The following is a 12,343-nucleotide window of genomic DNA, read 5'->3' as shown; positions in this document are numbered from 1 at the left end:
AATGAACGGTGTCCTTTTGTACTATAATAATAATAATAATAATAATAATAATAATAATAATAATAATAATAATAATAATAATAATAATAATAATAATAATAATAATAATAATAATAATAATAATGATACCTAATGATGATGTTGATGATGTTGATGATGATGATGATGATGATGAAGATGATGATGACGTATATTAGACGGATATTTTGTTAAATACATATATTGCGACAATGTTGTTCTCTCTCTCTCTCTCTCTCTCTCTCTCTCTCTCTCTCTCTCTCTCTCTCTCTCTATCTGTGTGTGTGTGTGTGTGTGTGTGTGTGTGGGTGTGTATATATTTGTGTGTGTGTGTGTGATTGAAAAAAAATAATTAACACGTCATGTTTTTACTAAGTAATAGTAGATCCCACCATAGGTCCTCCATTCAAATAAAAAGCCATACATTGTATACTCTGATTTTCTTAGTCATGATGAGCTTTTAATTTTATTTTAAAAAATGAAATTTTATATACATACTCGCGATAGAAAATAATAATATACATTTAAAATGTCATCACATGTGTATTTTGAAACGTGTATAAAGTTGTCTGTCTAATAATTTTTTAATGTTATAAAGTTTTATTACTAAAAAAAATTGTTTTACCTCACATTTCGTTCCCCACATAATTGCCGTGTTTGGGTATATTGAAGCAGGTGCTTCAGTTGATTAAGTGAAAGACAGTTCAATTTTACCATGGCTTCACTCTCTCTCTCTCTCTCTCTCTCTCTCTCTCTCTCTCTCTCTCTCTCTCTCTCTCTCTTATCATTTATTCTGGTTATTCCTTTCTGGATTACGCTTTTATTGATTATCATCTTATCTTTTGATTTGGAGAATTAACAACTAGATCGAACTATAATTTGTGAAAAATCGACACCTCAACTCGTGGTCGGAAAAGATAATTATGCGAGAAAGATATTTAACCGTAATTTATCCTAGCTCTTTTGTTGAAGAAGTTATTTTGTTGGAATTCCGACTCTGCCGTAGCCACTATAAACAAGTTGTTGCTTGCCAAAGAGGAATCCTAGCATCTTTTAATTTTGTTTGTTTTAATAATGTTCAATCCAGGAATTTCACCACAATTCAGTTACACTCAGTAAATAAAGAGCTTGTCTTTACGTTTAGGCCAAATGCTAACGCAACTTATTTATATATCATTGAAAGCGCAAGTGGTAATTGATTATCGATTGTTGACTTCATTTTTAAGTTTAAGTTTAAGATTTAAAATTTAAATTTAATTAAGAAGACACGACTGATTACCTGAAAATAAGGCTGTTTATTGGGTTTTAACTCGGTTGGTATCACCGTATTCCAACTGAAAAAAGTAGATGAACAATGGCAGATAGGAGGGGAAGGAGAAGGCGATCCAAGGAAAAGCTGATCGAAAATGGTGACGAGGAAGATGGAGTTTCCAACCCAAGTCTGGTAAGTGGGCAGCGAGTACCGAGCAAAATCTGTTAGTCAGTGGAGAAAAATAAAAGGGTAGTCATTTGACCTATTTTTCAATCTCAAAAGATATATGATTAAGATATTTTATAACTGGCTTATATAAGATATTATTCCACCCCCCCCCCCCCACTAGATTTTCACAATGCACAAAATCTGTAGGTTATTTCTTGTCATTGCAAAGTTTTAAATAGTCTCAAAATTATTTGTTTCTTCTATTTTAGATTTTGTTTTCTCTTTACTTCCAGGATGCAGATACCGAAGCGGCCTATCAGTCATTTTCTCAGACAGAGGGTGAAACTTCAACCGCTGAGGTAAAGATGTGATTAGTTTTATGACTGTAGTAGCAGTAGTCTTTCCAAAAATTAATGTTGGATGCATTTTAAAAATAATAAAACCCATTTTTGAAAAGCATAATGGTTTCTGTCCGATTGCCTTTTATTCCAGATGCAAGAGAAATAGGTGTTTAGACGATATGGGTGCAAAAACTGTATTTCATTTCGGGTCTAAATTATTTGAATATTATTATATTTTTTAAATATTTCCTTCAGTTTTCTTTGTTTTATTTACAAATCCACGATGGTTTTAATGCATTTAAAAACCATTGCATATTTACTTGTATGTAGCATCTAGTATGATCTAGCGCTACTTTTTGTGCTATCAAAATGTGTGACAAAATAAAGACCAAAGAAAATGAATATGAATACGATGCGAGTAAAAAGATGTTTTAAAAAGATATCTTAAATACGGGACCATAAAAATACTATTGAAAAGATGAAATGTAGGACTTTGGAATCAATGATGGAGTTTTGTTTAATTCTAAGCTGAATAATCCTTATTGGCCAAACAAATTAAAAATATTAAGAATGATTCAACCAATGCTCTTTTTACATTGCTCTCCACAGTTTTTAGGTATTACATTGAGTAGTTAGTAGGGCGACAATGAATAATAATTTATAAAATCTTCAACAACGTGCCCATCATTGTCAAAAAGCAATAATGAATTAAAACCCAAAAATTAATTTTTATAAAAAATGAAGAATAAAACAGGCAGTGAAATAATATTAAAAGACTGCTCAGGGTGAATAATTATGAAGGAAAAAAATATTAGCACTCAGGCAAACAAGCATTCAGGCAGCAGGAACTCTTGTGATAACCAATATGTGTACAGCCGCCATCCAACTCATTTTGTGACTTATATGCTAGTTTTTATAACAATTCTACTTTTATATATTAGCCTTTAAATACTGATCTCTATGAAAGAACCAAGGTCCAAGGCCTGAGTACAATAATAAATGAACAACGATTGACGCGATTTGGTCACATCTTACGTCGAGAAGATAACATCCCAGGCCAAACTGCAATGACAGAATATTTCCTTCATGGCAACAAATATGTAGGGAGACCACCAACATCAATAGTAACTACCTTGAACCAGGATCTCTCTAAGTATCAGTAATTTCTAGATTCAGATGAGGCTGAATTAATCCATGAAGAACTAAGAAAAACTGCAGTTCCCTCTGTACTAAAGTCACTAGATCTTGACAGCCTCAAAACTCTGGCCCAAGACCGTGACCAATGGAAACAATTAACAACTTGGATGGAGAGAGCAGCTATACTCATCGAGGTTTTAAAATATCTGTGAATGAATCACACAAATCTTAGCAAGCGTCATTCAGACTGCGAGGCTTTCTACTTACTTACTTATATTAGTAGTTTTGGACTAATGTTTGGACTATGGCAAGGACGTCAAATCATGATTTTGATCATAAAAGCTGTAAGTCTATGTTTTCAATGATATTAGAAAAAAAAGGTTTTGAAATTGATTTCTCAATGCATTGGATCTTGATCAAAGTTGATAATATTTTTTTTTAATTCCAGGTGATTGAAGAGACAGAGCAGGCCGAAGTTTTGAAAGGAGAATTGAAATCCAGGCATAGGAGAAGAAGAAGAGAGGTAAACCTTTAAAAAAAAATTACTGTTGAAATGGTTTTCAGAATGTGTTTTGTTATTAGAATGTTAGTTTATCCTTGGTGGAGTTTAGTCAGCTCATTAATTTGTAGCTGGATGGGCATAGGCAAAAGAAATTACTTTGTAATATGTCAGATTTCAATTAGGAATGGTACAGCATAACCCAGCTCAATCAATCTCACAACTTGTGATTAAATCTTGGTTTAGCGCATTAGATAATATATCAAAATGTATTTTCTTCTTCTTCGTCTTCTTCTTCTTCTTCTTCTTCTTCTTCTTCTTCTTCTTCTTCTTCTTCTTCTTCTTCTTCTTCTTCTTCTTCTTCTTCTTCTTCTTCTTCTTCTTCTTCTTTTTTTTGCTTTTCTTCTTCTATTTTTCTTCTTTTTTCTATTGCCTGGCTTAGAGAAAATACAACTAAGAAGAGAAAAAAAAACAACAAAAAACAAAACAAAACAAAAAAACAATAAAAAGCCCCCAAAAAGACCAAAAAAAAAGAAAAGAAACAAAAACAAAAAACCCCAAGAAACTCTACATTAAAAAAATACCCCCCCCCCCCCAAAAAAAAGACAAAAACAACTACAATAGAGCAAAAAACATATAGCCCTTGTATTTCATATTTGGCCTTTTAAAGACTGATTCATCAAATTTGTTATTTTTTAAAACATCCTAGTTATCCAAGCTAGTGTCACCTAAAGATGATTTGACGGGTGAGCTAAAGACTGTCAAACTTGATAGTCGTAAAAAAATTGATGAAACTGAGCAGGAAGAAGAACTGGCAGCAGCTCTTGCAGCAGCAGGTGAGTCAATTGTAATAATTAGTTATTTATTACCACCACCACCGTCGCCATCATCATCATCATCATCATCATCATCATCATCATCAATCATCATATATATATATATTATTATATTATTATTATTATTATTATTATATTATTATATTATTATTATTATTATTATTATTATTATTATATTATCATTATTATTGTTATTATTATTTTTATTTTATTTTATTTTATTATATTTTTTAAAATGTTAAAATATTTTTAATAAATCAATTTTAATAAATTATCACCGAATTATTTCTATTTTCAAGAAAACGTGATATGAACACAAACAAAATATTTTCAAACATCGATTATTAAATAGCTAACATCTACTTATACTTTTCAATTTATTTGTAAGTCTTTGGTTTCTCAAATGCTATAATTTCATTAAACCATCTTAAGATGAAATCACAGGGGTTAAGATAGACAATAAAACCCTCAATGTTGTAAAATTACCAATTGTTAAGGAAATTATTAGATAACAATTTAAATGAAATGTTTTGTCATTGTCACTGGTTTTAGCATGTCACCAATACAAAGAATATATAAACACACGGACACATACACATGCACACACAGAGTTAATGTAAAAATAAATCAATTTACATAAATTGTAGAGCATTTAGAGGATTGAAAATGAAAGTCTTTTGATTTAATTTTAAATAGGTGAAGCAGCTGAAGCTGAGACCTCCCTTGTATCAATGCCTGTTGATGAAGATGGGACTCTACCGATGCCAGAGAAGGAAAAGGAGGAGAAAGAAGAGCAGAAAGCACCTGTTTCTCCAGCAAAAACTCCTGATATCCCATCAGAACCTTCACCTAAACCAGATGAGCCCCCAGATAAAAGTAAACTAGAAAGCTTCATTGATATAAAGACCTTAAACCGATAATGGAACTATTCAATTGGATTATGTCTTGATTCAAGTATAAAGAGCATATATTGTAAACTATGTAAATGTATGCATTTCTCATGATTCACACCAAGCCCAAAGCACCTCACAATAATTCTTAAATTTCCCCTACAGAAAATCCCTTGTAAATTCTCTTGAATAAATTACAAGTTGTTTCGTAGCAGCACTCTTACATGATCTGGATTTGTATCAAGCTTTTGCCCTTCTGCTTTCAAAATAAGTAGGGAAGTGTGCGTAAATCAATACACAGTGAAGGTTCCAGGAAAAATTAGTTCTCTGTCAGTAAGTTAATTACTAACCACACTTTTCAACGTTTGATCTTCACATGAGTATAAACATGGTTACTGCTCTGCCTTCAGTGATACTAAGCTGCTGGAAGCTGTGGACTGTTAAAAGTAATGAACAAAAATGGCTATAACAGCTTCAAGGTTTACATTCCAAGATTTTTATACAGAAAGGGTCTGCCAAATATTTCTCTGCCGTTGATCTGTTGTTTTTTTTTAGAGATGTATTTATGTTTTCATATTTTTTTGTCATTGGCTGAAGAAGGGTTTTGAGGCTGAAATGTTCTGTGCTTGTTTTTTTTTTTAAGCTGTTATATTAATATTCATTTTTTGTTTATTACTTTTTACTCTGCTATCAGAACTAACCATATGTTCTGAGAACGACCTAAGTTATATTTCTTATATATATATGTTTTTTCTTGGGATTTAACTCATTTGAATAGTAATTGCATTCTCTTCAGCTACCATTTTTTTACATTTGATCTTCCTATCCAATGAAAAGATTTTCAATCGTTTACTTTATTTTGTGTCCATTTTCTTAGAGGATGAAGTTGAGAAAAAAGAAGAAGAACCAAAACCAGCTGAAAGAAAGCGCTCTACAATGAGGGAAAGAATGAAGAGCAGATTGGCCAAGGCAAAGGTAATGATCTATTAAAATGATATTGCGAGATCATGTTCTTACTTTAATAACAGTGAAGATGAAGTTTTAATTATATACCACATTTTAATCGTCTGGTTGGCTATGACCATCAGATGTTGATTCAACAAATACACATTACTGCCCTAACCAACAAAAGGACAGTATCTCTCAAAAAATCATAAAATCACTTTTTTTTACTAAATCGAATCTCGAAAAAATCGAATTAAAAATTTGCTTGAAACAGTATCCTATTTCAACCCCACCGTTAACCAACAAAAGGACAGTATCTCCGACGGCCGTAGTCCGCCCCGTAAATATTGACGGTGTCCGTGAGCATGCAGTGGCGTCAACGAGTGGCGTGACGAAGATGCCGCCGTATGGCGAGCAATACCATGCGAAACTGTTGGTGACGATTTGATTGGTTGACGCATAAGTCGCCAACGCCAGTGACGTCATCCGTAACATGACATCATAGAGGAACACTGTAACTTTCTATCGCGTTGTTGTTTACATGAGAGAGAGAGAGAGAGAGAGAGAGAGAGAGAGAGAGAGAGAGAGAGAGAGAGGCATACAGAGAGAGAAACACACACAGAGAGAGAGAGAGATAGATAGATAGAGAGAGAGAGAGAGAGAGAGAGAGAGAGAGAGAGAGAGAGAGAGAGAGAGAGAGAGAAAGTCAGTAACAAACAGAGAGCGAGAGAGATGGATGCAGAGAGATATATTTTTAAAAATAAATAAATAAATAAGAGAGAGAGAGAAGAGAGAGAGGGAGAGAGAGAGAGAGAGCGAGAGAGAGAGAGAGAGAGAGAGAGAGAGAGAAGAGAGAGAGAGAGAGAGAGAGAGAGAGAGAGAGAGAGCGTTTTAACGTGTATTCATTGGGAATGGGAGGGAGGGTGGGGTCTTTTGAGACAATAAACAATGTGAGTGAACCATTGTCTACTATATAAGAAGTCACTGGAGTGAACCCAAAGAAAAAGGGGAGGAGAGTTTAATAGTTGACAATTGACCACAAGGGGTTGTGATAACGAGTGGCAGGTCCGAAATAACTCGACGTTGCAACTCAAACAAGAAGATTCAATTATATGTATTTCATGTAAGTCATTACAAATTAAGCCCAACCCGCTCCTCTTCAAGCTGTCATCTGACTCAAAATGGAAACAATGCAACAAATGATTTGACCAGTCCCATTTTTTAAATTGCGATCTCATTGGTCAATATGTTTCCCATTGATTGACTTTGACTTCTTTTGAAACGAAAGGCTTTCTTATACTATCACTACCTATTCTTTGCTCCACCCCCTCTCTCCTTTTCCCCGTTTGTTTATCTACCAGTCTCGCTCGCTCTCTTTGTCTCCCTCGTGTTTCTTTCACACATACAAACACACACATAAACACACACACACACACACACACACATATATTTATATCTTTATTCTATTTAGCTCCCGCCCTCTACAATGCACAAGCTCTCTCTCTCTCTCTCTCTCTCTCTCTCTCTCTCTCTCTCTTCTCTCTCTCTCTCTCTCTTCTCTCTCTCTCCCCCCTCCCCACCCCCCGTTCGGGGCGGAGGGTCGTAAAATAATAATATATATAATAATAATAATAATAATAATAATAATAATAATAATAATAATAATAATAATAATAATAATTAATAATAAATAAATAAATTACCGTGTAAAATGTCAAAAATTAACTCCCTTAGTCTAACCGCATACTCTATATAGAATCGAACGAATGACCTTCAGATCCGACAGCAGTAGTGACATACCACAACGCGTGTGTTTGACCCAGCGACATCTGTTTGACCTCGTCCGTTGGATGTTAAAAGTGGAAATACCTGCTTTTAACAACTGTTTGGATTGCAGTTCTTATATCTTTGACAAAATTATACGCCCGTGATTTGCAGACACTGAGTTCAAAATCAATCTAATCTATGACATAAGTTGAAATATTCACGTATTACTTTCCACCAGATCAACATATCAAGCCAGCTATTTAGTGGCTGATTGGTGGGCAGAGGGGCTTTATAAACAAGTAATAAAAATGAAAAAAAAAAAAAAAAAAGAAAGCAAAACCATTACAAAACTTTATACAGCTGGCAATCAAAAACTGATCCCCTTACTTGTTGGACGGATGCTCAACCAAACATTTAACTTAAGTATACTTATTTTTCATTCATTTCAACTAATTAGTGTGTGTGTGTGTGTGTGTGTGTGTGTGTGTGTGTGTGTGTGTGTGTGTGTGCGTTTGTGTGTGTATGGGTGTCGGTGTGACTGTCTGTCCGGGCGTTTTTTGTTTAGTTGTTTTTGTTGTTGTTTTTTTGTGTTTTTCTTTTAATCGTCTCCATATCTCTCACTTTCCACACATCCTTCTATTTTTTGTCCAAACTTTTGGAGAAGGTAGTACTGACACAATTATTATCTCATCAAACAACAGTTCAGTCAGCCTACAAACAGCAACACAGAACTGAAACGGCGCTTCTTAAAGTCTTTTGTTATATAATGCGGACGCTAACAATATCAACTTATTATGCCTTTAAGATCTTTCAGCTGCCTTTGACACCATTGACCATTACATTTTGTTAAGAAGACTAGAAAATACGTAGGCGTAAAAGGAATTGCCCTTAAAACGGTTTACATCATACAAAAATGTATTTAACAGGATCGATGGCAGACTGTCGTGGTGAATGGTATTCAGTCAGAACAAGTTTTACTAAACTTTGGAGTGCGTTCTTGGCCCTCTCCTTTTTTCTGTATATAAGCACCCCCTTTCTAGTGTGATATCCAGATTCAATCTGAGTTATCATTTTAATGCTGGTGATACGCAAATTTATGATTCAGTACTCCTAAGTAATTTACAATTCTTAATACAACGAATTTCGAGCTGTTTTAATGAGATTAAATCTTGAATGTACCATAACAAGTTAAAATTAAATGATAGTAAATGATAGTAAAACTGAGATTTTAAAGTGTGGAAGGCAAATAATTCACCTATTTCTCTCGGAAATAGCACAAAAGAATTTTCAAATAAAGCAAAAAACCTTAGCGTCATCATTGATAAACATCTTTCCATAACAAGCTGCTACGTGAATAACACCATAAATCTATGTACATAGAAATGAATAAAATAAGCAAAATTCGTAATTTAATATGGCAGAACTTTTAATTAATTCCCTTGTTTTATCTAAATTGTACTATTGTAACTCCCTCTGGGCGAAATTAGCTAAAGACAAAATAATTTTTCTGTTCATCTTATTAGCTCATAATTTAGGCACCTTTTAAATTTAGTAAGAATGGTGTCGCCTATTTCATTCAGTATAAATGTACCAACATATTTCGTTCCATTTCATGCTTTTCGTTTCCTATGACAATGAAGATATTGTTTTTAAAACAAAAAGGGATGTCTGTGTACGTGTTGGGGGGGGGGGGGGGGGGGGGGGGAACATACCCTATTTTCCAGCTATTCTTAGGTTTAATTCACTATACTATCACTCACTCACCCCATATCGTTGTACAATGACAAAACCCTGATACACAATTAAAGTCTAATTTGCAAGATAGCCAAAATCATCAATACGCGTAAATTAAAGCTATGATGCTTAATGAAAATAGACTCATCTTGAAAAAGGAGTCAGGGTCTAAAAGATTGAGGAATAGTCTAATGTAGTAATATTATATCAGAGTCACGCCTACAAACTTGACTTGTTTGATCTCGGCAAGCGAGCGCCACAGCCGATAGATCCCCTCACGCCAGGTCAAACACACTTAGCCTTGCCTCTCACTCGTCCGTGATGGCGAGTGCTCGCCCTCGCTGACGTGAAACGTTTGTCGATCGAGTTATTCGTATTTTGCTATATTCTTAACCGAGATACTGTTCTTTTGGTGAATACGGACGAGGCATTTTGCGTTGCGGTTAACCAGGGTGAACAGTATGTGAGACGGTCGTATAAGATACTGTCCTTTTGTTGGTTACAGGTAGAGTTATTTGCTTGGCTTTAACCAAGAAAGAACAGTATCTCAAAATATTACGCAACATATTACGTCAATGAAATCGCCGACTAACAGAAAAACGCAATTTATCATCAGCTATTAGTTAATGTTAGAAGACTTCCACTATGTAATAGAATTAAAGAGTTATGAATGAAAAAACTAAATGTGTCGATTGCGGCAAAACTGGCTGGATCTGGGTCAACCCAGATACTGTCCTTTTGTTGGTTAGGGCAGATTAAAAGATGTAATATTTTAAAGAAATTTTCTCCTTACTATCTGAATATTCAGACTTTTTATGAAAAGGGTACATGAAATTAAGAAAGTGTATGTCACAAAAATATACAACCTACAAGATAAGAGAGGAGGCATTTAAATAGTTGCTGAATGCATCATGTATTCTACATTTAACAGGAAGAGGCAGAGACAGAAATTGAAAAGGAAGAGAGAGATGAAAGGAAAAAGACTCTTAGTCTCAAGAAGGAAACCCGTTTTCAAGAAGTAAGCAAATTAATCTTTACAATTTTCTCTTATAATATTTTATATTGAAAATGCTAATTTGCATGGATTGTTCTCTCTCAGTTTTTTAGAAGTTATCATATTACTCACAGTGGGCATATGCTTAAATAAAACGAATGGAGTTACAAAATTGTATGATTGTTTTTCCACTGAAAAAAAGAAACAGCTATAAAACAGGACTTAGCCTATTGTTCATGTATGGTCAGAACATTTTGTTTTTGGATGTGGAGAAAATTCAACTGAAACGTCAGATAATCTTGAAGGTAAGACACTTGAAATATCGTTCTATACTTAAGCAGCACTTTTCCTTTTTTAATTTGATGAAATTGTTTTGTTGTTGTTGTTGCTGTTCTTATTTTGTTTCTTATTGCAAGTAAATGACAAATACCTCTGCCTTAATGTATATCCCCTCTTTTTTATGATTCTGTATCCAAACCTAGTTTCAACAATTTATTTTTGGATCACTTAATTCTCAATATACACAAAAATGTATTAACACATCTACATTTTCTCACTTCACTAGAGTTGCAAGTTGTGGTCAGTTCTAAATAAAATGGTGATGAAGACAGAAAAAAAGAAACAAATATGTTAATTACATGTGAGGATACATAGACAAGATTACGAATGATATTGATTTTGTAATTTAAAAAAAAATATAATTATCTTTCAGGTGTTGAACACTGCATGCCACGATACAGATGTGATCCAGAATGAAATTAAAAAGTCTCTAAGTAAAGTGTTAACTGGAGAAATGATGGGATTAAAGTCGTGCCAAACTTGGAATGACTCTATCTGCCTGATCAAGACATATATACAATGCAACATGCGTTCGTCGAACACGCATTCAACAAATTCATGGGTTCCATGAACAAGGACAAAATTCCCAAATCACGTCCTTCATTGTCTTAGTAATTTTTTCACAGTATCCACGAATGGTTTCACTGTTTCGACGAACTAAACTGAGGATTTGGGCCAACACACTGGCCACACATTAACACACACACACACACACACAGAGAGAGAGAGAGAGAGAGAGAGAGAGAGAGAGAGAGAGAGAGAGAGAGAGAGAGAGAGAGAGAGAGACTCACTAGCTAGAGGCTCAGAATGAGTCTTTAGTATTGAATGGGCCACATTTCCTTAGCTTAACAATTGAGCAATATTGATAAAAACACACATGATATCCTTCTTCGCTACTTTATTTCATGACAGTCGTGTCATCATAATCATTTTACTTTTCTGGAGTTTAAAGAAGGGATGTTTCATTAGAAGAAAACAATAAAGACAATGAAGACAACAAACTTGCCCACAGCTGATTGTAGTATTGATATAAGTGGAACTTTTTCGCAATGCATTTAAAGAAAAAATTACCGTTGTCAGCAGAAATAACCACAGTTCAACGGTTTAACTCACGTGCAAAGGGAGTCAAAACTTTTTAATATCCTGGATCCACCATCTTGAATAATGCAATTGACGCAATTGAAACAAGGCACAACTTAAACAAATTATCTTTTGCAATTGAAATGCCATATGCAACTCAACTTGGAGATAATCCAACTCAGTAAATTAAGTTTATATGACATCCTTATCTCTCAGTGCATTTGGAGACTAGGGAGTTTTGAAGTTTATGGAATACAGATTTATAAATGGATGTTTACTATTTCATGCACATCAAAAATATCTAATGAAGACTTTTTGATAACCTGTTAAAGAAAAGTATTTA

General features: G+C 34.0%; 1 protein-coding gene and 1 long non-coding RNA gene across 3 annotated transcripts in view; one reads left to right on the top strand and one right to left on the bottom strand.

Annotated features, from left to right (window-relative positions):
• The first annotated feature begins 1,000 nt into the window (after positions 1–1,000).
• LOC144975259 (coiled-coil and C2 domain-containing protein 2A-like) overlaps positions 1,001–12,343 on the top strand; it is a 52,522-nt gene continuing 41,179 nt past the window's right edge. For both annotated transcript variants that reach the window (XM_078919193.1, XM_078919185.1), the window contains exons 1-7: positions 1,001–1,462; positions 1,732–1,797; positions 3,365–3,439; positions 4,125–4,251; positions 4,948–5,127; positions 6,019–6,116; positions 10,519–10,605. In XM_078919193.1, the coding sequence (XP_078775319.1) occupies positions 1,373–1,462; positions 1,732–1,797; positions 3,365–3,439; positions 4,125–4,251; positions 4,948–5,127; positions 6,019–6,116; positions 10,519–10,605 (723 nt within the window). In that variant the 5' untranslated portion in view covers positions 1,001–1,372. The remainder of the gene's footprint in view (positions 1,463–1,731; positions 1,798–3,364; positions 3,440–4,124; positions 4,252–4,947; positions 5,128–6,018; positions 6,117–10,518; positions 10,606–12,343) is intronic.
• LOC144975272 (uncharacterized) overlaps positions 1,392–12,343 on the bottom strand; it is a 43,497-nt gene continuing 32,545 nt past the window's right edge. Inside the window, exon 4 of the long non-coding RNA XR_013645886.1 lies at positions 1,392–1,491. This is a non-coding gene — a long non-coding RNA (uncharacterized LOC144975272). The remainder of the gene's footprint in view (positions 1,492–12,343) is intronic.

Source organism: Berghia stephanieae, chromosome 1 (genome assembly GCF_034508935.2).
Source record: "Berghia stephanieae isolate SIO BIC M18660-M18661 chromosome 1, UCSD_Bste_1.3, whole genome shotgun sequence".
Classification (NCBI taxonomy): Eukaryota; Metazoa; Mollusca; class Gastropoda; order Nudibranchia; family Aeolidiidae; genus Berghia; species Berghia stephanieae.
This window is presented reverse-complemented; position numbering and strand designations above follow the sequence as displayed.